This window comes from Candidozyma duobushaemuli, assembly GCF_002926085.2.
Source record: "Candidozyma duobushaemuli strain B09383 chromosome Unknown B_B09383, whole genome shotgun sequence".
NCBI lineage: Eukaryota > Fungi > Ascomycota > Pichiomycetes > Serinales > Metschnikowiaceae > Candidozyma > Candidozyma duobushaemuli.
The window spans coordinates 3,111,517-3,136,061 of NW_020289895.1; the positions used below are offsets into that span (position 1 = coordinate 3,111,517).

Sequence of the window (24,545 nt, forward strand, 5' to 3'; positions counted from 1 at the left end):
AGGATAGCGGGGTGATTCTTTCTTCACGCTCCATGGAGTCCCGCACAGTGGGTAGGCTATTTTGCAACCATTTGGCTGCATGTATGGGAACCCCGTGAGGCCTGCTACATCACAGCCATGGACTAGTGTACATTGGTCTTATGCTATTAATTTGGTATGCTGGGTGCTCAAACGGCAATGTTGGTTTGAAGGTTGTCTTCTTGTTCGTACTCAATCTCCACCTTAGGTCTTCTTCTCTTGGCGGCCTTCTCCTGTGGTGCTGCACGCTTGTTGGAGCTGTCAGCCTTGTCTTCCTTGTCTTCGTCTTCTTCATCATCGTCCTCGGACTCGCTGGCGGACCCGTCGCCAAGCCATCTTTCAAGATCCTCCATGTCAACCAACTCATCATCGCCATCGTCCTCAACAAACTCAACCTCTCCTCCGTCGTCCTCATCACCACTCTCCAACACGACATCGTCATCTTCATCAAACTCCTCTTCGTCTTCCACCTCGTCGACCTTTCCGAGGACTTTCCTCCATATCTTCTCGTCCACATTCAATGGTTTGTCGCCATAGGCACCACTCTTCAATCTCTCCAACAACTCCTTCTCGATATTCTTCTCGATCTTGGCAGCGGCCAAAGCCTTTCTTTCTCTGTTTTCCTCTCTTCTCTTGATCTTTGGCTTGATTCCCACGTAGTGTCTCTCCTCTTCAGTCAATGCAAGTCTTCTTTCTGTCATGGCGACCTGGGTCAACCTGGTCAACCTCTGTTTGCACTTGTTAATCAAGAACTTGTTCCAGTAAATGAGGTTCTCATCGATTTGCTCCATAGCTTTTGCGAAGTTTTTCAGCAATCTGACCCTTTCCCAAAGGTTCTTGGGCATGTGGGCTCTCTCAGCAGTCTTCATGTAGAGGTACAATTTACCCTCCACGTTCTTCACTGTGGCGTATCTTGAGTTAGCCAACGGGCACGAGGCTCGTTCACACAAACCCGTGACATTGTATTCATTTCTGCAAAAGTCCTGACCTTTGCCTGTTTTGATCTTGAAGGCACAAAACTGGTTATTGATCACGTCCCAGATGAGCTCGTCTGATGACATGATAGATGCTGATTAAAAATTTGATGCGAGGGGTGAAAAGATGCAGCCTGAGAAACTAAAGGTATCTCTTTGAAAGCTAAAAAGCTATAGTTGGCGTAGGTATATTAAGGGGATGAGCTGTGGAACCAATAGGTGATTCTGTTAAAATAATGCGAAGAGCTGAGCCAGAAAAAAAAAAAAAAAAAAAAGATAGATCCTGAGATGAGCCTACATACAACTTGTAAACACACCAGGTGGATGGATGGTCGTCTGAAAAAAAAAAAATTCATTTTCTAAAATAAGTGGCAAAGTAATCGCCTCCTTTGTTATTTAACCTTTAGTCTTATTCCTCGTTGGATTCGACTCCAATGGCAATTCCTATGTTGGCTGCAAATCTATGCACCCAATCTTCTAAGCAACAAAGCTCAACATGGAAGTTGCCCAGAATAATTAATCTTCATATGGCACTCTACAACCTGTAGCATTTTTTGAAAGCTACTTGACTCGAGCGCTCCTAGCGATGACTGATAAGGGTACCCGTACTTGGTACCCACCAATGCTACGCCAAAAGCCCAATCTGACTTAAAGAATTGCTTCAGTATCAGCTTCTGAGGCCAATTGGCTTCTTGGGTACTTGTGGCTTGACACGGACGACTTTGGGTCCAATCACAGACACCTTTGGGTTCTCTTCGTTCGCCCTCCTCGAAAACGCTATCAACGTTATAATGACTTGATAGGGATCACTTCTCTCGAATAAGTCAATTGTCTGAAAGATCTCGTCATGCGCCACTTCGAGATATTCGCAAGTCTTGAGGAAGAACAGGATGTTCTCCATTTGCACAAATGGCATTCTCAGGTTTTTGTACTTCTTGGTTGGGCCTTCTGGATAGGCAAGATCACCTAGCTTACATAAATATTCTCCGTCCTTAAGGATGTCAATGAGATCCTGGTTGTGCTGTTCAAATTCATGGACCTTGTCGTCTGCGACATTTAAGGTGGTGAATATCCATTGCTTCACCTCGGCCTCGGACTTCTTATACTTGGCATCTCTACTAAGATGCAAGTCTTGATCCAAATTGGTTGAGGCATTCTGCCCTGACGCTGAAGGCTCTTTCCTAGTGTAGTAACTCATTGAATTCTACACCTCATCATGAGTTCGCGCTCTCTACTGGCCGTATTTTACCTGACTGAATCGTTCTAATTTACCCATATAAATACAAAAGTTTTTGACGACTTAGGCTATGAAAACACTATCTCATCTTTAGTTGTGCAACTTCTTCTCGTAAGAGTGCAAGCCGTGAACACCACCCTCCAATTGAGCCGAGGCGGTTCTGAACTCGAATCTTACATCACCACCGTAAACCTTCTCTTTCAAGTCAGTGACAGAATTGACACCAATGTCTTGCAAAGAGTGCTGCAAACCGTTGAACAAGTAAGGAATGAACTTGGTGATCGAACCCTTGTCAACAACGGAACCAGACACACCCTGAGCAACCAAGACTTTGTCAGCTTCAGAGAAGTAACGAGAAGTCGAGGCGTTGGCGTTGGTGTCAGTAGACTGCATGGCATCGATAGAACCCATACCTCTGTAAGTCTTCAATCTCTTACCGTCACGGTAGAAGTAGTCACCTGGAGTCTCGGAGGTACCAGCCAACAAACCACCCATCATAACACAGTCAGCACCCAAAGCGAGAGCCTTGGTGATGTGTCCAATGTTACCAATACCACCATCGGCGATACATGGAACACCGAATTGGTGAGCGAACTCGCAGACATTGTAAACAGCGGTACCCTGTGGTCTACCACAGGCCATGACCTCCTGAGTGATACAGATGGAACCAGAACCCATACCGATTCTCAAACCATCAGCACCAGCCTCAATCAACAAAGCGGCCTGGTCTCTGGTGACAACGTTACCAGCAATGACCTGCAAGTGTGGGTGCTTCTCCTTGATCCACTTAATCATGTCCAACTGGAAAACAGAAGAACCGTTGGAAGAGTCCAACACAACCACATCCAAGCCAGCTTCAACCAACTTGTCCAATCTCTCTCTGTCAGCTGGAATAGTACCAACGGCGGCACCACACAACAACTGCTTAGAGTCGAAAGACTTGGAAGCGTCAGGGTAGTCCTGGTTCTTCTGCAAGTCAGTCAAAGAGATCAAGGCAACCAAGTTACCCTGAGCATCCACGATAGGCAACTTACCCTTCTTCGAGGTCCTCAAGATGTTGTTACCCTCAGTCAAGGTGATACCCTTCTGAGCGGTCACAAGTTCCTTGGTCATGATTTCCTCAGCCTTGATAGTGTCATCATCCAAGAACTGAACATCACGAGAAGTGATGATACCCAAAAGCTTAGCGCCTGGCTTACCGTTTTCTGAATGTTAGTAACAAATTTTTTGAACTTGAGTGTTTCTCAGGGGAAAGATAGGTTGTCCCCAACATCGTTTGATGCTATTCGGTAGAACGAAAGTTATACAGTATTTTTTGTTCATCATGAAACACATAGGAGCGGGGAATGAAACATACCAGTAACTGGGAAAGAAGAGAAACCAATGGTCTCCTTCAATCTTCTGATGTCACGCACGGTGATATTTGGGGAAATAACGATGGGGTCGTTGATGAAACCGTTCTCGAACTTCTTCACCTTTCTCACCATCTCAGCCTGCTCATCGGCAGAGCAGTTGTGGTGAATAATACCGATACCACCCAAGAGAGCCATGTGGATAGCCATGTTCTCCTCAGTGACGGTATCCATAGGGGAAGACAAGAAGGGGCTCTTCATGGTGATCTTCTTGGTCAATTTAGACTCCAACTTCACCTCAGAAGCAGGGAAGTTGATCAAGCCTGGTAAAACCAAGAAGTCATTGTAGGTCAAACCACCAAAGTTAGCGGAATCGATCAAAGTCTGGACATCCAAGCCGTCTTTTTTAGAGTAAGAAGCCAAGTGAGCGGTAGCGTTTTTGTGGTCCAAAACCATTGTGTTGATCGATGGGCAGAGTGTTGCCAGAAAAAAAAAAAAAAAGTAGGACCGATGAGGATGAGGCTGCTTATTTATAGAGGACCACCACTGCGAATCTTAGTAAAAAAATTGAAAAAAAAAAAACGACAGAATCGATGAGGCACCGCGCATCTACCGCGGAGACACTAGGGTTAACGATTCTAATCTATGTCAGATAAGAAGGAAATTATATGAGACATTGCATTTGGGCGGAGTTACCGGAGTTCAACTCAGACGACTAGTCCCTTGGTGACCTCAAAAAAGAAAAAGAATAAGCCTCTATAGCAAGGCCAAGGCACGCAGAGTACACATTGTAATACATTGTAGCCTGCAAGGATCAAGAATGACGTTGCTACACACAATCTTCGACTCAGCATTGCCCTGCTTGTTAGTTGAAATTCTAAATTTTGTAGATATCAGTGTAGCGGTTTTATATCTTGTCTTCAGCGGAGATCGAGACTGCCTGCCTGCCAACCGGAGCCAACAAACACACAGCATAGCTAGAATCATCTTGTATTCTACAAACTGTGGCCAACATACATATAACGAACATTATTGAACGTTGTTCGAAGTAAGAAAAAAAAAAAATTGTTGCAAAAGTTTTTTTTTTTTTTTTTTCTCGTTGTTCGCCTTGCAATGTTAAATGTGCGTTGCACGCTTATGCTGTCATCTCACCAAATCAATGAGCGTTTACCTGCGAGTCTTTGGGGCCAGGCTGCTGGCCATTCTGCTTGCAGTTCTTCACGTATTCTTCAATTCTTCTCCAGCCTTCTTTTCTGCTCTCTTCACGAGCTCTCAGCTCCTCGAGCGACTGATGGTATAGCATCGTGCAATGATCGTATAGTATAGGATTATGGTCCATGAACACTTTCAAGGCACTGAACACTAGCAGATGGATAGTCTTGTTCCAATTCGAGGTGGCCAGGTTATGTGGAGGAATGGCTCCGTATTCATCCATGTCCATGTTCTGCTGTGGGGTTGAGAAGGAATCGTAGTACTCTTCATCTGTCATGTCGTTGATCATCTGAGACTCCTCCATGTTACTTCCCTCATGAATTTGGTGACCGTGACCATTGTTCTCATAATTTTCATTGAGCATCAAGCCTGTATCGACAAGGTTGCCATTGGCGTCAGTAAGGGAGTTTGGATTCTCAAGAAGCTTCTGTTGAAGCTGACCATTAGCGCTTCCCGGCTGAGTAGCGTTGGTCAATTCATACAACGCAGAGAATATGATTGGAAGAACAACCTCTGCGTTCTCAGAAACAAGGGTCAAGAAGAAGTCGTTTTGCCAGAAACTCAACACCTTCTCGCTCACTTGGAAATGCGAAGATGAAATGCACTTCAGCAACTGGGCACAGAGAGGTATCTGGATTTTGGTAAACTCTGTTGGGTCCATAACTTCGAAGATGTCCTCAATCTCATTCAAGAACATCACTTCCTTGGGCGAGTTGATCTTGGGCCAGAATTTTAATAAGCCCATGATCACGTCCTCGGTGAGGGTTGGATCTTTCTCCAAGAATTGAACAATGCAGTATGCTAACTGGGGGTGGTACAAGGACAAGGATTTGACCTTATGAAGGGGCATCAAGACTCGTATCAAGAAAATTTTGTGTTCCTCCTTCAAGGGTAGAGCGAAACCATTGATGATGGAGCCCAAAATCTCCAAAAGCTCCCCAATACCATTGAATCTCTCCGTCTCATAAACAAATTGCAAAAAGACGTTGTTGATGGACTTTCTTATAAACGACCGCAAACTCAAAAACTTACCGTAGATTCTGTGCAAAGTAGTTTTCAAACAATCACGCTCTCTAGGATCTTCACTATCGAAGAGTTCCAAGATTCGCAAGATAAAGTCGTGATCAATGTACTGTTTAGCAACTTGATGGTGGAAGTCAGGGCTCTCGACAAAACGCAAGAAGAATTCATAGACCAGCTGCATGTGTGGCCAGGCAAGCTCACTTACAGGCTCATCTTCATCCGGATCGTAGATTTCCCCCACAGGATTGACTGGGGGCGGAATCGGACGGAACAAGTTCTTCTTGAACATATCAATAACGTGTTTGTACATCTCATCGGTGTAGTTGAAGCGGTTTCCAATGATAAATTGTATCAACTCCTGCAAAGTGACACGCTTAAACTCTTTGCCCCGGATATCGTGGGTGGGATCACTGAAGTCGAAAATAATATTACACTGATCAACCTTTTGGATGAAAAGTGAAATTTGCTCCTCAGGAGACACCTCGTCGAAGTTGGGAAGCTTCACGATCTCACGGTTATCACTTGTCGTGGGCTCGAAGCGCAGGGAGCTATGTCTCTTAGGCGTGACAATAAGGTCAATATCGAAGGAGTCTCTGTTGGGCGAGCTGATATTCGGATTCAACGCCGTGGGATGCGTCTGCTGCGAGTGACTGGCCAAGCGGTTATCGTGGGGGATACTGGCATAAGAGCTGCCGGCTATCGGGGAGCTGGGGGTTGGGGTTATCGGCGTGGTGTTCGCAAGGTTAGTTTGAACGGGCTCGTTAATCACAATCTTAGGAGACTCCGGACTCAGAGCACCGGCAGGAGGCGGCGTCAGAGGCAGCACAGCAGCGCCCGGTGTGAGCGAGGACAGGGGACCAGCGGCAGATACACTGAACTGCTCTACAGCGCCCTGGTTTACTCTGGACGACGGAGGAGGCAGGCTGGCGTCAGGGGCCGGCAGGAAATCCTTTTTGGGGCTGCTGGAACCCGCGGAGTTGATGGATGACGACGAGCTCGTTGGTTTGTGGCTGTTGGAGTTGGATAGCGACGACAGCAGGGACTTACGGGAAAGGTCTTTGCTCGCCGCGTCCTTCTCCTTCTCCTTCTTGTCGCTTTTTCTCGAGGACTGGTTCTTGCTCCTCGTAAGGCGATTCTTAAAGCCCTTCATCATGATGGGCTGTTGGGGTCGGCGTTTCTGTTAGCGGTGTGGAGAGAAAACAACCGGACCGAGGGGGTGGGATCCTAGGCGGGCGTCAAGGAGAATTGGACAGTATATAAAAACGCAAGGTGTTTTGACGATGGCAAAATTGCTGGGGGCGAAAACTCTGGCGGTCTGGATTTCTGTGTGTACTAGAAACGAACAGCCAGCGTGGAGGAAGTCGAGAATGGTGAGAAAGTTGGAGGTTGGAGGATTATTTGCGGGAGTGTTGACAAGCACGCACGCACTGTCTGGGTGCACAAAACCGCCGGACAGAATAGTTTACATGCCACTACGGGCTTCGGCTGAAAATTGGGACCTTCTATAAAATTTATTAATCTTTGAGTGTAAGGGGCGCGGTTAGATAGGCAGTGCTTCATGGCCCGACCCAGAACGGCCAGTCGCGCGGAGTAGACGATTTGTCGCATGTGGAGGGAGTGGATTGGATTTTTGGTTGTGTTTATTGTTTGTAGTAGTGGTTCAATGACGCTCTAATTTTCCGTTGGTTCACTAAACTTTTTGTTGACAATGTCTTTTATGATGATGGTCTGAGCCTCGAGAAAAGGTCTAGACAGGCCAGTGCCACCTCAATTAGGCTTTGGAAGCGACACTGGATGACTTGAAGTTAGAATGCGAGAGAGGGTGTGGCACTAGAAGGTACTTTGGATCTCTCGAGAATGCTGAGTTTGGAGAGCACTAGATCGCACTCCAGATGTATTTTGTCATCAGATGTACCTGATCTGCCGACGTGGAGGGATGGTTTGGCCTCCGAATAAAGATATCCGACTGAAAAGGGAGTCCAGCTTGTTCGTAGTCCGTGTGTGGTGAATTCCGCTGGTACGGATGTTGGTCGGTATAGCCCGGTACAGCTTTGGTCTCGTAGCGGTGCTCAATAAGCCAGCTAATTTAAAAAGCCCAGTATCCTCAACATAGTTCACTGGACCCACTCAGCTCTCGGCGTTCTTCATCAGCAAGAAACAATTCCAGCCTATGCTCACCACATTCACCGCCATGAGTCTGTAGGCCACCGGCACGAAACCAAAGTTGACTGCCTGAAAAATCGGCCAAACTGACCAGTTTGAGACCAAAGTAGGCCACCAGTTTCTCGACAACTTCTGCTGAGTGTCCTCCACACTTCTACCTTCCATCAACCCCATGGCCAGATAGTAGAGCGGAATTCCTATGAATGGCGCAAACACGCCCTGATCCACGACGACACGAGCAGCGGTTTGAGTGACATTGGTCTTGCCAATAACAGTTCTGGCAAGAAACTTATACCATTGGTCACCCAAGGGTGCAAACACCACACCACCGTAGATGACTGCTCTGGCGGTTCTGGAGAAGTCGTAGTCCTTCGACGACCCGACTTTTTGCGCCAACACATCTCCAGCACCAAAGAGAAAGGCTGTAGTCACGGCATTGGTCGCATATGGCCTTCTGACCAACATACGGTTGTAAAGTTGGAAGAGCATGGTGATGACGATGGATCTAGTCTGCACCGCGCAGGAATGGCTGCAACATTGAAGTGATCCTCCTTCAAATTGGGGTACGATGGCCGATTTTGAAAAATATTCTAGTTGATCTGTCTCTCTCAATCACTAATCTATAATTTGAATATATATGTAAGTTCTGTCAAGCGAGTCTATGATGTCTATAAGCTTGAGAACACCTGCTCTGGTCGTATCAAACGGCACACCAAAGTCTTCAAACGCCTAGGCGTATACCATTGTCTGCTCCTCGTCGGCAGATTCAATGTCAACCAACTCCTCCACCAACAGGCCGCTGCCTTTACCGTGACCCTTGGTGTTATGCACGAAACTCAAGAAGCAGTTCCAGCCAATGGACCACACGTTGGCTAGCACAATCCTTAGATGCACTGGCACAAAAAATAAGTTCACAAGTTGCAAAGGCGTCCACACCGTCCAACTTGCCCGAAGCACGTTCCACCAGTTGTTTCGAAGCTTGTCCGTAGCCACCTTGAAAGGATCCTCATGCAACGCTAATGCCGACATGGCTGTGTTGTATAAGGGAATCCACACAAGTCCAGGCATGAGCAAGGCATCTAGGGCAAGTCTGAACAAGTTGTCATGCACATCTATGTGAGTAGGGGTCAGACGAGCTCTTCTAACTGCCAGCATAAACGGACTCCTCAAGTAGGGAAGCGTCATACGGTGCCACTTGACACTGAGTGGGGCAAAAATAAGCAGGCCGTAGATACTGGCACGGATGGTTCGCTGATAGTGGAACTCGGTTCCCTTGTTGACATCGTCGTCTATATGGTGTGGGAACAAGGCCTGGGCCAAACAGTCTCCCAAGCCGAAAAACACCCCAGTAGAGACCATGTTGGTCTTAAAGGGGTGGGTCTTTAGGAGGTTGTTGTAGGCACGGAAAAAGGGCATGCAGTGGACTAGTGAAAGACGATGAATCAGAGGTGAAAAATTCTGCATTTCCAGGTTGCAGCTAGAGACAGGAGAAACAAGCTTCCGAAAACTTGCATTGTAAAAGCAGAGTATTCAAGGAAGAAGAGGTGATGATAGAAGGCTTTTTACTCGATTTCCCACTAAGAGCATAAATCGTCTCCTGATGGCGAGATCTTGATCCGCAGAGAAGGCAAAGGAGCGGCTCGAGGTGCATGGAAGAAGCTTCTGTGACAGCACTATGGTCGGAAGGCAAAGTGGCACAAAAGCAAAGTCCGATAAGGATTTTGGTTTCAAGAGATAGAAGGCTGGTGGTTGGAATTCAAAAACTTCGTAGGGTGTGATTTTGGTGATGGTGTGAAAATCTCGCTCGTATCTAGACAGACCTGTACTGGCGGGTTCATACCCCATTTCATTTGAAGTTCTCCACAATAGAAGCAGGCCGTGCGTTCAGTGACCATATATGATCGACCTTACAAATTTTCAAACCTTATGATGAAGATTGTGACGTCAGGTCTCGGGCACGCCGGCCCATACCGGACCAATCTGTGGATAGAGGAAAGCAGAAACATACGGCATAAAGAAAGAGTAGTCGACTAGTGACGTTGATCATAACCACGGAAAGCAGTAGTCGAGCTTCCGTGAAGATGGTTTAAACGATTGTCCCAAACGGATAAACTGTGGATGCCAAATGGTGGTACCTTCTCACCAAAAAAAACAACACGAATTCTCAACTTGACAGGCTCAGTGTTTACCTCCACACCCCGTGGTCATGTGTTCACAGGTGGCTCGGCTGTTGTCGATGCAGCACATTTAGAATGAAGGCAAGTATCGACCCAACCCGTCAAACGGCATTTCCAGGGCCGTACGAGCCCAAGCCTTGATTGCTCTATTATTCTAATTGGTTACTAGTCGAGGCGAGAATGCCGTTGTTTTGCAGCCACACTCGCCACAATAGAGACGTTGGCAGAAATGAAGAAAAAGAGTCGGGCGAGGCGAGACGAGGCGGAGAACAATGGAGGGGCCAGGCTCGTGGAACTTCCCAGCATCCACGAAAATGATCCCACTACACCATCAACAAAAACACCTCTCGGTTGCAACCAGGCAAAGAAACATTGTTTTCTAAGACAGCGCGGCTTGCTGCAGCATTCTTGCGCAGCGAAGAAAAACGGCAGATAAGAGCAAGCAAAACCGAGGTAAACATAGGTACCAACGGCGTGGAAGGAGGTTTTTTTTTTTTCCGAGACAAAGCGTGCCAATCACAAGCCCAGAAAACAGCCGTCCTCAGCCTTGCCCTGGCGGTAACTTGTTTGCTTGACACCAGAAACATTCCATGACAGGCGACTTTCCTAATTGGGCGAAAACATTGCCAGATACGTCTGCGGCGCCCAAACAGAGTTTAGAGCACCTACCCACGGTGGACGATGGATGGACGGTGGGCGAGCCGATTGACACTGCGGGTTTGTGAAAGGGCTTTTTTTTTTTTTATTGTTTCTAGAAACCCCGTTGTCATTTGTGGTTGGCAACAAAGGTGGCTGGCTGTCCTGCAGAATGGAGAATAAGGCAGTCCGGGCGGCTTCAGGCAGGAGTTCTGGGGTGCAACCGAAGGTTGCTGGGGCAAAAAAAATAGCGTGGGAGAATAGAATCGAAGCCAGTTGAATACGGCGAAATTACGAACCAAAGTAATTTTTTATTTTTTGTAAAACCGTCACGTAGAAAAAAATTAAAAGCCCTGCCCGTGGCATAATATTGCAGATCTGGTGGGCGCTGCCGTTTGTACTATCTTTTTGGCCCGCCTGGTCATATCACAATTTCGGACCATCACATTTTTTTCCCTCCCTCACTGGTTTTTCTCACCACCCCAACTACTTCTTCTTCCTCCAATGCACAGAACCTACTCCTTGAGATCCCTGAGAGCCCCTACCGCTGCTCAATTGCAGGCTCCTCCTCCACCTCCTTCTTCCACCAAGTCCAAGTTCTTTGGCAAGGGCTCGCTTTCCTCTTCTTTCAGAAAGCAAACCGCCGGTGCCTGGGGCCCCGAGTTGCTGAGAAAGTTGGCCCAGTTGGTCAAGATGGAGAAGAACTTGATGCGTTCCATTGAAATCACCTCCAACGAGAGAAAGGAGACCGCTAAGCAGTTGTCCTTGTGGGGTGAGGCCAACGACGACGACATTTCCGACATCACTGACAAGTTGGGTGTTTTGATTTACGAGATTGGTGAGTTGGAGGACCAGTTCATCGACAGATACGACCAGTACAGAATTACCTTGAAGTCCATCAGAGACATTGAGGGTTCCGTGCAGCCTTCTAGAGACAGAAAGCAGAAGATCACCGACAACATTGCCTACTTGAAGTACAAGGACCCTCAATCCCAAAGATCAACGTCTTGGAGCAGGAGTTGGTCAGAGCCGAGGCCGAGTCTCTTGTTGCCGAGGCCCAGTTGTCTAACATCACCAGAGAGAAGTTGAAGACCGCCTTCAACTACCAGTTTGACTCCACCAGAGAGCACGCTGAGAAGATCGCCTTGATTGCCGGCTACGGTAAGGCCCTCTTGGAGTTGTTGGACGAGTCCCCAGTCACCCCAGGTGAGACCAGACCTGCCTACGACGGCTACGAGGCCTCCAAGCAGATCATTGTCGACGCCGAGAACGCCTTGGCTGCCTGGACTTTCGACACCGCCGTTGTCAAGCCAACCTTGTCTTTCGCTGCCCACGAGGACTACGATGCCGATGAATTGGCTGAGGAGACCGAGAACTTGAAGGTTACCGAAAACGAGTGGGAGGAGGAGCAGAAGGCCCACGCTTAAGCGTACCCCATGCCCTACCTTGCCTTACTCAGACACCAGACCAGGCGCCCGCTCATGAGTCGGCCCGCCTGTATTAATACTATGTTGTGTATCATTGTTCAATTAATGTAGAATTGCCTCCTTGCTTGTAAGTACCCCTGGCGTGATGAGTTGCTGCAAAAATAGCCGCCCGACTGAGCAAACTCGGGGTTGGAATCGACAGCAAGCGGAGGCACCCAAGGCATGGCGGGTCTCATGTTAGGCAGACTAAGCAGTAAACAAAGACACCCGAGGCACACCGAGGCGGCCAAGGCAGAAATTGGCGACCATGAGGGGTGGAAGTGGTAGATGAGAGGAGCTTATATCGAGTGAAAAATGTCGGTTAAAAGAAAATGTTGACTTGTTCAGCAGAGTGAATGGACAAACAATACCAATGTATAAGAAACCTCTTGTCCTGTAGAGTCTAATCAGGACAATCTCAGAGCGTGTAGCAGACCCGCATTTTGCAACCATTCCCCCAGCCACTGCCGTGCCACAACCACCGGCAGGGCAACTCCATGAAATAAAAACCCATAGAATCAAACTTAAAAACGGACTTGATACGGGTAGAGAGTGAGAAAGGACGTTCTCCCTCCACTCTCAAAATATTATCCCCACTCCGTAACTTGAAACTATCGTTGCTCACTCGTATCTCACTGGCCTCCGGTGTTTGCGTTTTGCGTCCGTCGCGCTTACCAAAACATTCGCTGCGCCAAAAAAAAAAAAAAAAACTTAGAATCATCTATCAACATCTGCTCTTCCAGATCGAAGTCAAATATCCCATCCGTTTTATCTTCATCATTTCTTGACCTGTCTCCTGGGCGCACCCTGCCGATCCGCCCCATTCACGCTACGTTCCTGCGGAACCCGCACCGTTTCCAAATCATAACAATCGTCAAACAAAACACATACAACAACACTCCTTGTCCACCATGTCCTCGCCTTCTCGCCTGGTCATCGATCCGTTGATATACTCGTACCCAGACAGTAGCGGCTCACTGGAGAAAAAGAAGAGCAACGACTCCCTACCTCCAGCGTCCAAGCTTCTTCTGAATGCTCAGTCCACAGCTCCTCCCACCACTGGCTGGACTCCTTTGGTGCTGAAGACACTTTCTGGGGAGATGATTTCCCACAATTCTACGCCCAACACAAAGGTTCTCCCGGGCTTCTACCGTCAGGCCACCGCCAGTGGCTCCGCCCCGTCCAACGACATGGATTTTCCCGTGTTGAACTTGACGCCTTTCCTCACACACAACTTGAACTTCCTCAACAACCAGAACTCGGCCGGAAACCCTTCTAGTAACGTCAACTTCACGCCATTCTACGACAAGAGCATGCATCTCACCGACTTCTTCATTGATTCTCCTTTGAGACCTTCTCCGCTGAAGGCTGTGGAGACCATCACTCCATCTCGGTTCGCCATGAGCGCTGAGCGCAAATCCTTGTCGTCCACATTGGATGCTGCTACATCGACTAAACGTTCCATTGGCCAGATCGATACTCCTGCCAGACACCCTTTCAAGAAGTACGACTCTCAGGTCGACAACGACTCTGAGACTGACAATGAGGACGAGAATCAGGATGACAAGCCTTACGAGGACAACTTCGTCACCCCTTCAAAAAAGAATGTCTTGAAGGAGACAAGCGGGAACTTGTTGAATAAGACACCTTTGAACCAAACACCTCTTGCCTCGAAGAAGAACAAGAACGCCTACCATACTCCAGCGAAGACGACTCAAATGTCTTCTCCATCTACAGTAATTATGTCGAGTGTGAACAAGCTGCCCGACGAAGATGGCTCCAAGGCGCGTATTGTGCCTCCTAGTCCGACTCCAAACAAAGAGCGGGTCGAGAGCACTACGGCCGTCAATTCAGAGCCAGTTATGGGCATCTTTTCAGAGAGAAAACAAAAGCCAAAGGCTGAAGCATCTAAACCCGCTGCGAAGAAGAACACTAAGAAGAACCAGACAGGTACCAGCAAGTTCCAAATTGTCTTCACTGACGTCCACACATTGATGAACAGCAAAAAGAAGAAGGAGCCAGAAACGCGGTCGAAAAAGCAACAGCAGGAAAGAAATCAGCCCAAAAGAACAGGATCTCAAAGGCTGAGCCAAAGATCCCAGAGGCCAACTCGCCAAGACGCTCATCAGCATCAGTTCAAACAGGGTCTGCCGCCCATTCAACAGCACCAGCATCTACAACAGCAGCCTCCCCCGACCTATGCGTTTCAGCACACGTCATCGTCGCTCTCAGCGTCGCAGGACTACAACTCGACAATGAACTCGTCAAGAGAATTTAGCATGCTAGGAGTTAACTCCTCACAAAACACAACAGGCGCAAACCTCAACTTCTCATCTACGGAGCACACGTCTTTTGAGCTCAATAACGCAGGCATGGCATCAACGCCGAACCGAAAGTATCTTTTAGACAACTCTTTCGACAAGGCATCACCGCAGGCCATCAACCAGATGACCTCTTCCTTCCATCAAGTGCACGTCAATCACCAGGATGGAATGCCTCCTCCAAAACACTTGACGCTTCAACATGCTGCTCAACAAGCTCTCAGACACCCAGATCAGTCTCACAATCCGCAGATGGGGATGAACATGGTGATGAGCACTCCACAACACTCCAGCATAAACAACAACGCCTTCATAGCCGAGGAATCTCCTAGCAACAGAGAGCCCATGGCGCTTCTATATCAACATCTTCACCAGTATGAACCAGTCATGCAACCTGGTGAAGGTGAATCGGGACACAAGTAAAGCCCGAAGTTGAAATATTATCGAAAATGATACGGCTAGACGGACAATGAGACATTAAAAGAACTTAAATGGTAAAGGACAGTGATGGTTAAATACTGGTTTAATTTATGCACATATGATTCAGGAAACTAAATATTAGGTGGTAAAAGTAAGGCACCGATAACACCAGGTCTCTCGGTGGCCAATAGGTCAAATATCTTTGCAGCGTTCTTGGAGTCTCCAAGCTCCAACTGAATGCCAAGGTTACTCATGAATCGTTTGTTCTGCTCAGAAAGCACTCTGGATCTCTTGCCGAGACCGAAGACCACAATCTCAGGCTTTGGATGAACTTTTTCGAATATCAGTAGGAGTGTCAGCTCATCGAAATGCACGATAAAACCGTTTGTGATGCTGTAGCCCCCTTCAGAGAGGTTGATTTCGAAGCTCTCTGTATCTAGAAGAAGGGTACCAATTTCACGGTCCTGCTTGTCTGGTGACGTGATTAACACACTGTTTGCAAGGTGATAGCCATCCTTTTTGACAGATTCAATGTAGTTGATTGGCTTTTGTGAGAACATGAGGATATCGTTCTTCTTGAAGAGATCAACCGGATTAGCGGTAGTCTCTGATTTGCCCGAAGGAGCAAGCATATCTTGGGGAGATTTCCCTCCACCAAATAAGTTGTATGAAAGACGAGTAGTACTAAACCGGCGCAAGGGGATGCGGCACTGACGGATCATTGTCGGTGATGATTAGAGGTTGCAACTGTGATGGACTATGAGCAGCTGGGGCAAACTGTGTGCACTACTAGGAGACGGACCAACGCCATAAAAGTTGCAAAAGAAGCCCAGAAAATCAAAAGTCTTTTCCATTGGCTTCAATACGCAGTCTTTCATGTTCAAGCTTTGTGCGGATTGAGTTTTTGCACTTATCCCATAAGTCTTGAACAATCTCTCTGCCATATATGTCACGAGGGGAGCTGTAGGATGTGGCCTTCAAAGACTTCTTTTGAGGCGAAGTAACAGGATTGTAAAGTTCATTTGATCTGAAGTTGGAAATCGATGGACGGGCTTTAAGTGTACGTTCTCCTTTGAGGTTAGCGGTGGACTTTTTTGGAGTCAAAGAGGGGGCCGCCTTTTTGGGAGATGTCTGAGGCAGAGACATAGGCGTCAGACTAGTGTGTATCGAAGGCGGCGTCGAAGAAGCACTTTTCTTGACGTATTCATCATAAATTCGCAACAATTGCACCAAAAACGCCAATTCCTTCAAGTATTCAAATACAATGGCATGTTTGAATGCCTCGCTTAAGCGGCAAACAGAATCGTCTGTGAGCTCCATAGTTGAAACTTTCTGTATAGAGCTCTTGGCAGCAGAGAATCGGGCAGCAAATGGAACGTATGAGTGGTGTTCTGTGTAGATCAACGAATTGGCCAACATTGTTGACAATTCACGAATGCTGACTTGATGTCCCGAAGGAAGTAGTGAGAAAGCATAGTTCTGTACCCTCCTCCCCCTAGTGTCGACAAATATGGGAAAGCCATTTTCGAAATCACTCCTATCTGACAGTATCCCCTTTACAGGAGACAGAGGCCTCGAGAAATTGGCGCTCGGTAGTTCGGAAAGTATGCAAAAGGCTCGAAATTTGTTCTTGGGGAAGTCAATAAGCACTCTTTGAGGGTCAGAAACGAGAATCAGGGTAAATTTCTCCAAATTGTACAAGCTGTCGAGTTTGGGAGAAAGTGACGGGTCGTCTTGGGTAACGCTATCCGTGTATTTGAACGACCCGTCCGAGCTAGGGAATGCAGCGAGCTTGTTGATTCGTAGCCTCTTGAACAAATATAGAAGCGATCGTATTCTCAAATCTGTCGAGTCAGGTTGTGGAGCCAATTCAAAAGTCGGAATTTTGGCTCCCTGCCTGGGACCCGTGAAACTAAAGAGACCCATGGAGGTGTTTCAGAGTTTATGTTTTACTGCATGAGAACACAAGCGAGCAGACATAAATGGTCCGGTACCTTTTTGAGAGGCTTTCTGAGAGGAATATATCTTTGATTTGGTGCAATTCACGGCACAAACTAATGATTTATTCCTGATTAGAAATATTGCATTCCTTTTATGAGAAGTAAGGAAAAAAAAAAAAAAAAAAACTAAAAAATAATAATGCATGCCGATAAATGCAATATTTGTGTGGGGCTACAGGTGAGATCGGCTGCAAAGATCGCATACATGAGCACTATGGACCACACTGGACAATAGTGGTGTAAATTCCAAATTCAATAAAATAAAGTGATGCATCGAATCTCTATAGTGCTGTTCCACAGATTTATATCTCCGGGAAATAGTCAGAAGCCGATGACAGACAGGTTTCTCAGAACCGGCAATCTAAAGTTCTTCTAGACAGCGAGCTCAAAACTCGTTGTCATCCGACGATTCTGCCGTGTTTCCATTTAAGATAGTCCGTCTGAATGCGTGTTGTAAAAGGCTACTACAGAGGTGGCATACACCATTCAATCGTACTACTGCTGCTACAACCAAGAAAGAGTCCAACCAGACGCCAGAGCCTTTTTCCAATTGAGAAGATATGAAAATTTCAAAAAATCAAGAGGCTTTCGTAGTTTTCGATGTTGCCGATAGTCTGATCTCACAGCGCACTATCCGATAGTCGCACACGTAACGATATAGTATCTGTTCTCAATATCAACCATGGCTACGCAATCTGGTATTACTGCATCAGAAGAGCTACTTGACAGCTTCAAGGCATTGAAAAGCGGTGCTCTTGTGATCACCTTAAATGACGATTCAACGCAATTGATCCCAGACTCAGGCTACACCCTGCCTTCTTCAACAGATCTATCACTGGTGTTCAATAGCTTGAGTGAGTACTTTGAAGCACAATATCCCACTCCAGGTTATGCTATCATCCAAAAAGAGGGTGGTGACAACATCTTCGTCAGCTTTATTCCTGACTCTGCGCCTATAAGACAGAAGATGTTGTTTGCTTCTACCAAGAACACTGTACTTCAACAGTTAGGATCCAGTAACTTTGGAACCAAAAACATTTTGGCACTCACAGACGTTGACGAGTTGTCTTTATCACATTATGAACACTTGATCAATGGCGACAATGAAGCGCTCTTGACGTCAGATGAAAAGATCCTAGCACAGATAAACTCTGTTCAAAACCTCAATTTGGGCCAGTCTGGCGACCAGTCATTCAAGAGGGAATTGCCATCGATGCACTCAACTCAAAAGCTGACCACTTCTGGCTCAAACTTGCTCTTCAAGGTCGACTCCGATCTTGAAAATGAAATTTCTGGCCTGTTGTCAGGAAAGTTGGTTGTTATCAAGATTCAAAAAGAGGCTGAAACGCTTGAATTGGTCAAATCGGTGTCTGATGTTACTCCAAAGACTCTTATAAGCAGTTTAGAGCTGGCAGTGGGCAGTGCCGAGGCTTCTCCTGTCTACGCCTTGTTTGGCTACAACGACGAAAAGGTTGCCTTCATCTACCTGTGTCCTTCTGGGTCAAAGGTTAAAGATAGAATGTTGTATGCCGCCAACAAACAAGGTTTCCTCACACATCTCAAAGCTGATCACCTCAAAGACTCTCAGCTTGATGTTGTGCTAGAGGTGGGAGATTTAGACGAAATTGACATCTCCAGGTTGGAGCCTGAGAACTCCCAAAGCTCGCAACAGAGTAGCAATAACTTGAGGTTCTCCAAACCCAAAGGACCAAGAAGAAGATAGACTACATGAATATAAATATTGTCGTTTCTCATCAATTAGTTACCCATATCTAACACCTGCTAGTTCTCGCTGGACACAGCAATCAACCAAATCTCTTAGCTTAGAGCTGGGATTATCGAAGTAATCTTCATAAATTTGCGGTCCTTCTTCCTCTCCCAGCGAGAGTATTGCCGAGTAGATCTTGCGGGAAATGCTTTTGTTGATTCGGATGTATTCATCTTCTGTAGTAATGGTTCCAGTTTTCGTCGGATCATTTGGAGTATACAATGGACGAAGATTATCACGAACATGCTTTTGAATTATGCGTTTTTGCTCGAGGGTAAGCTCTCTACCGGGGCGCTCAAAAGGCGGTCTCCGAAGTTCAGACTCACTGTCACTCGTCACCGGACTGATCAACGGGGACATCCTAGTCATTGTCGGAGCAGAGGGCACCTGGACAGCGGGTCTCTCGTCAGTAACTGAACTTCTCGGCCTCAGCCTTATCTGGCTCATAAGAGAGCTGATTCTAGAGGAACCTGCCTCTGATGGGGATTGTGAAGGTTCTGGAGGAGATTGGACAGACAGTGGTTCAGCAGCGGCTTCTCCTCGCCTTCTCCGTTTCCTTCTAGGTTTGTCCTCGACAGGAGTAGTAGGAGCGGTGCCCAGACCACCTGTTCGTGCTTGCTCGAACATGTCCCACAGGTGAGCTTCCTCTGGAGTGAGATTCCTCAAGGCTCTTTCCTCTCTCCGTAGTAGCACTCCGCCATTGAGCACATGAGATCTAGAGCGTCGCAGAGACGGCCCCGTTTCAAGCGAGTCAAGGCTGTCGTCAAACACGGCCTGGGCTAGGTCGCTGTCGGTTGTGATAAGGGTATTGGATCTTGGAATGGCTCGAGCGGGCCTCCTTGTCCGAGACCGGCTCGGGCCTGGAGTATAAAGCTCTTGATAGCAGTCACAGTTTGGGCAAAACCATTCAGTCGAGCCTGGCTCATGCGAAGCTGCACCAAGGCAGGAGACATGGAAGGACGAATTACAAGCCACACAGCTGGCCATGGCACGTTGACGAAGAGCATAACTTGCGCTTGAACATATCTGGCATACACCAGCAGGCTGAATGTCTCGATCCTGCTCGATAGGTTCTCTCTGGGGTACCACGTTGGGTGGAATCACGAACTCAGTGGGGATATTGTTGATGGCATCGTTTGGCATAAGGCGATCCTGGACGTTGAAGGATCTTAAAACCGCTTCAGGGTTGCTTTTGACAGCGATATTCACTTTGTGAAACGGCTTTCGGCACGTAGGACACGAGTTCGATTGGGTGCTCCACTGTAAAAGACACTGCTCATGATAGTGGTGAGAGCAGGGTTGCACGATACCTATTATGTCTGGAGGTTTTATTCCCTCAAGACATATGGGGCATTCGAGCGTTTCCATAGCTGAAGTGTTGATTTGTGGTGGATATGTAGAAAATGGTGTAGTGGCGGTCTCGATGGGTGCAGTGAGCCTCTCGCAGTGCATGATGGCAAGATGGAAGGGTCCTACCAGGGATTATCTGAAACTTTCCAGGTGAATAGAAATGGAAATAATTGAGAGTTGAAAGAAGAGTGATACGGTATTTGAATTTAATTATAAGTAAGTATTGGATTGTTTGGGGATTGCTTACAACCAGAGTTGCACAAAGATAGATGCGATTAGGCAAGGTGAGTATGATATGTCAATACATGGATCTTGTTGTAGAGCCAATTTGACAGACTACTATCATTGACTCTTTTTATGTGCTGTGAAATGTGTGTGGACCCGATGTCTTCAGGGAAACTCAAGTTTTGCAACCATTTCCATGAATCAAAAACTGGGTGTCAGGTCGTCAGTCTGTACAATCGGTTCAGCCTATTGACATACTACTTCGTTTAAAAATCAACAATCTATAAACACTCGAAACCAAATCCCTTACCCCGAAGGATTAGTTTATCACTGTTAGTATCAAGTCTGGGAACCAAGAACCCATTTCCGGCGATGTGTCTCAATATCAGCAGAAAATCTATTTTGTCTCAAAACAAACCCAATCCTCTTTTTGAATCTTGACCATTTCTTGTGGTGTATCAACATGATCCGTGCATCTGCTTGATACCCCAGATGGCATCGCGCACATCTAATCTAACTTCAACAAGTTTACTTCCTTAAGTGCACCATGTCTCGCCATCAGTTTGATCTTGTCCAGTGCATGAAGCAACCTGGAACACACATAGGTCTTCTATGTCTACTGTGTGATGGCAGATGCCCAATATGTGACTCGATGGTCAAACCAAAGGCAAAGGTTAGAGTCTGCGATAGCTGCCATTCAGGCAATGCAGGTGAAAGATGTATCCTTTGTGGCCACCATTTGGGAGAGAATGCCGAGTCTGGAACGCCGGCTTACTACTGCTACGAGTGTGTCGTTCAGGAGAAACATAGGGAAGGTTGCCCTAGAATCACCAATGTGGGCAGTTCCAAGGCAGACATGGTATTCAACAAGCGTCCCAACCGGGGGCTCATCACTTGAAATGCTAATAAATATACAGAGAGAACAGCGCTCATTGTGTGCGTCGCTGAATACCCATGTCGATCATGGAGTTAATACCGTCGTGCCATTTCTCCTCGAGATGCTCGTTAATCGGCTGGAAATCGATTTGACGCTTCTTTCGAATATCATTGATATCTTCAACTTGCCTGCGTTTTCGTTCCAACTCGTTGCGATACAGCAGCTCCGTTTTCAGGAGCAGTTCGAGGTGGGCTTCTCGAATGCTACTCATGCTTCCGTCGTTTTGAAGAGCGAGGCGGGAGTTGCGCTCCCGTAGCATCGAATAAGCCAAGGCTGTGTACATGCGGTCCTGGTTGGTGTGGTCTGGGTTATCGCTATCAGCATCATTGTCATCCTCATCGTGGAAATCCGTGTACCTTGACATATCGATACCCTGGATGACAGGTGGCTCAGCATTATCATATTCTGGATCGTTTTGGTCAGCCTGTTCACCCTGTTGGGGCCGGCGAAATCTGTCCATGCTTGAGGAAAGCGGGAGTACGGGGCCTGCTGCTGGGTGTACTTGTGTCGTGTCGAGTTGAGCTACTTCATTTTGGACAAGCTCTTCCACTCTTCTTCTTTCCTGCGGTGTTATGTCATAGTCGATGTCTAGATGTTAGTATATAGTCATAGAAGTGATGAGGGAGCAATACGTACATGGTAAGCCGTCAAGGTTGTCAAAGTGTGTGAAGCTGGTGGGAAGCATAGCAGTGGCTTGGTCAACAAGCTTGGTGTTGTATTGATGGAGTGACTCTTATTTGGGACTTCCTGGAAGTGAATGTAGCCTTAGTCAATCGCTTTTAATGTCCTGATGGGTAAAAAAGATTAGTTGGAGAAATGATCGATATTTGTGTGGGCGCGGCGCATAAGATGAGGGGCTGCCACACAGATACGGGCTCTTGGTCGGTCATAAGCGGTCGGCTCCGTCGGGCTATTTGAAAATATATAAAAAGCTTTCAGATTAATTTGAAAGAAAAATTTAGTCTTGTCGACCGACTACTCATGCCTGTAGTGAGGCGAAGCCGTGTTGACGTCTGAGTCAGCCATACCGCTGTGTATGAGATCGCAAGGGCACTCACGCAAAAATGTAGTGCTAATGTATACTTTATATTCCAGCTACTTCCAAAAGTATCTGAATGCAATTTAAATGAAGATCAATTAGTTGCTCAAGTGGTTGAGTGCCCTTGTTGACGGGATTAAGCAAAAGATGAGCCTACGGAAGCCGGCTTTGTGATCCATTTTCACGCAATTCAAACTCTTCCGCTAACACACGGTGGACATCTTCTACATGTATCGCCCACATTACAACCCGCCAAGGCTTCTTCTCTCCATCCTTTGATTCCGAAGGCATCTCCTCACTCTAGACTCCCATAAAAAGCAGCCTATGCTCTACACTGGATTTCGCCAATTATAATATTTTATACATGAAGCTTGAAGCTTATTTCTCCAAAACCTCAGCGTCGTACTTCTGCTTGAACCAAGCGATGGACTCCTCCTGGTTGGTCTTGTGGGAGTTACCAACTGCAGCTCTGCATCTCTTTCTTCTGGCAACTCTGGCACCGTGTCTACCCATGACAACGTAGAAGTCCATACCGTAAATACCGATACCTGGGTCGTACTTGATACCCAAGTCAATGTGCTCGTCAATACCGAAACCGAAGTTACCAGTGGCAGAGAAGTTTCTCTTCTTCAACTGGAACTCCTTGACTCTCAAACCTCTCTCCAAGATCTCCTCGGCCTTAGGACCTCTGACGGTAACGTGGACAGAGATCTTCTCGTTTCTTCTGATACCGAAGGTTCTGACGGTGTATCTGGCCTTAGACTGGACTGGGGTCTGACCGGACAACTGCTCCAAGACCTTGGAGGCTCTGGTCAATCTGTCACCGGACTCACCGACACAGATGTTCAAGACCAACTTCTCGATACGCAACTCACGCATAGGGTTCTGAGCAGACTGACTGTTAGTATTCATGATCAAGGGCTTGCGTTTCGACAATGAAGGGAGCGATGTGACTTTGTAAATGGGTGGGACTTTTTATGTGGATCTATCTGCGATCTGTCATTTCCTTCACTGTTCATTTAGCGTTATCGACGACGTTTGACATACCATTTTGGCTTTAGTTTGTAGTTCTGGATAAGAGCTTTTTTTTTCCCCTACTAAAATTTTCAGTGTAGGCAGACCGAAGGTGCGAATTGAGGTGTGCACGTAAGTTGATGTGATCACGTGTAGCTGTACGGTTTAGGGTGCGAGCCCTAAGGTATGGTAGCTCTTAAACTGCAACTTAGACTGCCACAATTTGATTTACAAGGTTTATCTGCTGCATGATGCTGTATTATTCGTTTTATACTTCGTGTCTTGCCCGCCTTATGGCGTCTACTCATATCGCCTGCTTCCTCAACCGTCAACATTGTTGAAGGACTTCTCCTTCTCCTTGATGTCGTAAAAGATATCGCCCACATTGTGGTTGCCGTGGTATACCCATCCATCCTCGGTGACATGGTATAGGTTGATCGAGCCACCGGAGTAGGCGTCTCTGTGTGTGGCAGCCAAAATACTTCTCTTACCCAAGTACAATGCATCCTCGACGCTCAACTCCCACTTGTACTCAGAATCCAAGACACCGTAAGCGAATGTCTGACCGGAACCGACACAGAAGAGGTCACCTTTCAATCTTGTGCCATCAGAGTCAACGTAGTAGATGGTTGGACCCTCCTTCTTCGTGTAGCCACAGACCATGGTACCCATCGACAAGCCCATGCCCTTATATTGATACACCAAGTTTCCTAAGATCTTAGAAGCGGCAGCCACTGATATACGCTCCTTCTCACGCAACTCATGTAGTCTACACTGCGTACCCAACCAAGTCTCCCAATACTGACAGTCGGCGGCACCACCGGCCATTGTACCCAACAAGAAGGGGTTGATTCTGATAACCTTGTTCACAGTCTGCGAGGCGACCCAGTCACCAGCAGTAGCTCTGGAATCGACTGCGACAACAATACCACCTTGGAATCTAAACGCCAAGGTTGTCGTACCGTGTGCAATCTTGATCTTACAGTCAGGGTTGGAAGCGTCATCTGTGTGTGCTCTCAAGAATTCCGTAGGCTTGGAAATAGGAGGCAATTGCATTTGTGGAGCCAAGCCGAATTGTTCTTGTTGAGCCAACCCATCTGTAGCACCATGGAATTCATTGCGAAGCGCATTGGCGTTTGAATTCGTGAACTGCTTTGAGATTGAGTTCATGCTGATTTCGAGGTACTTTTAGGTTGATGTGTTGTGCTTTCGA

At 47.0% G+C, this 24,545-nt stretch overlaps 16 protein-coding genes across 16 annotated transcripts; 4 read left to right on the forward strand and 12 right to left on the reverse strand. All coding sequences in view use genetic code 12, as the record gives it.

Annotated features, from left to right (window-relative positions):
- Positions 1 to 167: 167 nt before the first annotated feature.
- On the reverse strand, positions 168 to 1,079 carry MAK16 (ribosome biosynthesis protein; the record flags this gene model as incomplete). The annotated part of the gene is made up of 1 exon (XM_025481305.1): positions 168 to 1,079. One exon carries the CDS (start codon positions 1,077 to 1,079, stop codon positions 168 to 170), a length of 912 nt encoding a protein of 303 aa, XP_025335605.1.
- Positions 1,080 to 1,659: 580 nt separating this feature from the next.
- On the reverse strand, positions 1,660 to 2,190 carry SCP1 (Scp1p; the record flags this gene model as incomplete). The annotated part of the gene is made up of 1 exon (XM_025481306.1): positions 1,660 to 2,190. One exon carries the CDS (start codon positions 2,188 to 2,190, stop codon positions 1,660 to 1,662), a length of 531 nt encoding a protein of 176 aa, XP_025335606.1.
- A 129-nt stretch (positions 2,191 to 2,319) lies between these two features.
- Positions 2,320 to 4,037, reverse strand: IMH3 (IMP dehydrogenase; the record flags this gene model as incomplete). Its single annotated transcript, XM_025481307.1, has 2 exons — positions 2,320 to 3,434; positions 3,587 to 4,037. 2 exons carry the CDS (start codon positions 4,035 to 4,037, stop codon positions 2,320 to 2,322), a joined length of 1,566 nt encoding a protein of 521 aa, XP_025335607.1.
- A 700-nt stretch (positions 4,038 to 4,737) lies between these two features.
- RTS1 (protein phosphatase 2A regulatory subunit) lies at positions 4,738 to 6,969 on the reverse strand (the record flags this gene model as incomplete). Its single annotated transcript, XM_025481308.1, has 1 exon — positions 4,738 to 6,969. One exon carries the CDS (start codon positions 6,967 to 6,969, stop codon positions 4,738 to 4,740), a length of 2,232 nt encoding a protein of 743 aa, XP_025335608.1.
- Positions 6,970 to 7,943: 974 nt separating this feature from the next.
- CXQ87_002816 (ethanol metabolism protein) lies at positions 7,944 to 8,468 on the reverse strand (the record flags this gene model as incomplete). The annotated part of the gene is made up of 1 exon (XM_025481309.1): positions 7,944 to 8,468. One exon carries the CDS (start codon positions 8,466 to 8,468, stop codon positions 7,944 to 7,946), a length of 525 nt encoding a protein of 174 aa, XP_025335609.1.
- Positions 8,469 to 8,708: 240 nt separating this feature from the next.
- On the reverse strand, positions 8,709 to 9,338 carry CXQ87_002817 (uncharacterized protein; the record flags this gene model as incomplete). Its single annotated transcript, XM_025481310.1, has 1 exon — positions 8,709 to 9,338. One exon carries the CDS (start codon positions 9,336 to 9,338, stop codon positions 8,709 to 8,711), a length of 630 nt encoding a protein of 209 aa, XP_025335610.1.
- A 1,958-nt stretch (positions 9,339 to 11,296) lies between these two features.
- LSP1 (lipid-binding protein) lies at positions 11,297 to 12,219 on the forward strand (the record flags this gene model as incomplete). Its single annotated transcript, XM_025481311.1, has 2 exons — positions 11,297 to 11,796; positions 11,820 to 12,219. 2 exons carry the CDS (start codon positions 11,297 to 11,299, stop codon positions 12,217 to 12,219), a joined length of 900 nt encoding a protein of 299 aa, XP_025335611.1.
- A 950-nt stretch (positions 12,220 to 13,169) lies between these two features.
- On the forward strand, positions 13,170 to 15,002 carry CXQ87_002819 (uncharacterized protein; the record flags this gene model as incomplete). Its single annotated transcript, XM_025481312.1, has 1 exon — positions 13,170 to 15,002. The coding sequence occupies one exon, from the start codon at positions 13,170 to 13,172 to the stop codon at positions 15,000 to 15,002; it is 1,833 nt and encodes a 610-aa protein (XP_025335612.1).
- A 128-nt stretch (positions 15,003 to 15,130) lies between these two features.
- On the reverse strand, positions 15,131 to 15,631 carry CXQ87_002820 (uncharacterized protein; the record flags this gene model as incomplete). The annotated part of the gene is made up of 1 exon (XM_025481313.1): positions 15,131 to 15,631. One exon carries the CDS (start codon positions 15,629 to 15,631, stop codon positions 15,131 to 15,133), a length of 501 nt encoding a protein of 166 aa, XP_025335613.1.
- A 205-nt stretch (positions 15,632 to 15,836) lies between these two features.
- Positions 15,837 to 16,925, reverse strand: CXQ87_002821 (uncharacterized protein; the record flags this gene model as incomplete). Its single annotated transcript, XM_025481314.1, has 1 exon — positions 15,837 to 16,925. One exon carries the CDS (start codon positions 16,923 to 16,925, stop codon positions 15,837 to 15,839), a length of 1,089 nt encoding a protein of 362 aa, XP_025335614.1.
- A 756-nt stretch (positions 16,926 to 17,681) lies between these two features.
- On the forward strand, positions 17,682 to 18,722 carry CXQ87_002822 (uncharacterized protein; the record flags this gene model as incomplete). The annotated part of the gene is made up of 1 exon (XM_025481315.1): positions 17,682 to 18,722. One exon carries the CDS (start codon positions 17,682 to 17,684, stop codon positions 18,720 to 18,722), a length of 1,041 nt encoding a protein of 346 aa, XP_025335615.1.
- Positions 18,723 to 18,761: 39 nt separating this feature from the next.
- On the reverse strand, positions 18,762 to 19,910 carry CXQ87_002823 (ubiquitin-protein ligase; the record flags this gene model as incomplete). The annotated part of the gene is made up of 3 exons (XM_025481316.1): positions 18,762 to 19,591; positions 19,618 to 19,776; positions 19,805 to 19,910. 3 exons carry the CDS (start codon positions 19,908 to 19,910, stop codon positions 18,762 to 18,764), a joined length of 1,095 nt encoding a protein of 364 aa, XP_025335616.1.
- Positions 19,911 to 20,889: 979 nt separating this feature from the next.
- Positions 20,890 to 21,240, forward strand: CXQ87_002824 (U2 snRNP complex subunit; the record flags this gene model as incomplete). The annotated part of the gene is made up of 1 exon (XM_025481317.1): positions 20,890 to 21,240. One exon carries the CDS (start codon positions 20,890 to 20,892, stop codon positions 21,238 to 21,240), a length of 351 nt encoding a protein of 116 aa, XP_025335617.1.
- A 31-nt stretch (positions 21,241 to 21,271) lies between these two features.
- On the reverse strand, positions 21,272 to 21,739 carry CXQ87_002825 (uncharacterized protein; the record flags this gene model as incomplete). Its single annotated transcript, XM_025481318.1, has 1 exon — positions 21,272 to 21,739. One exon carries the CDS (start codon positions 21,737 to 21,739, stop codon positions 21,272 to 21,274), a length of 468 nt encoding a protein of 155 aa, XP_025335618.1.
- A 957-nt stretch (positions 21,740 to 22,696) lies between these two features.
- On the reverse strand, positions 22,697 to 23,230 carry RPL11 (60S ribosomal protein uL5; the record flags this gene model as incomplete). Its single annotated transcript, XM_025481319.1, has 1 exon — positions 22,697 to 23,230. One exon carries the CDS (start codon positions 23,228 to 23,230, stop codon positions 22,697 to 22,699), a length of 534 nt encoding a protein of 177 aa, XP_025335619.1.
- Positions 23,231 to 23,653: 423 nt separating this feature from the next.
- On the reverse strand, positions 23,654 to 24,502 carry PRE2 (proteasome core particle subunit beta 5; the record flags this gene model as incomplete). The annotated part of the gene is made up of 1 exon (XM_025481320.1): positions 23,654 to 24,502. The coding sequence occupies one exon, from the start codon at positions 24,500 to 24,502 to the stop codon at positions 23,654 to 23,656; it is 849 nt and encodes a 282-aa protein (XP_025335620.1).
- Between the last annotated feature and the right edge of the window lie 43 nt (positions 24,503 to 24,545).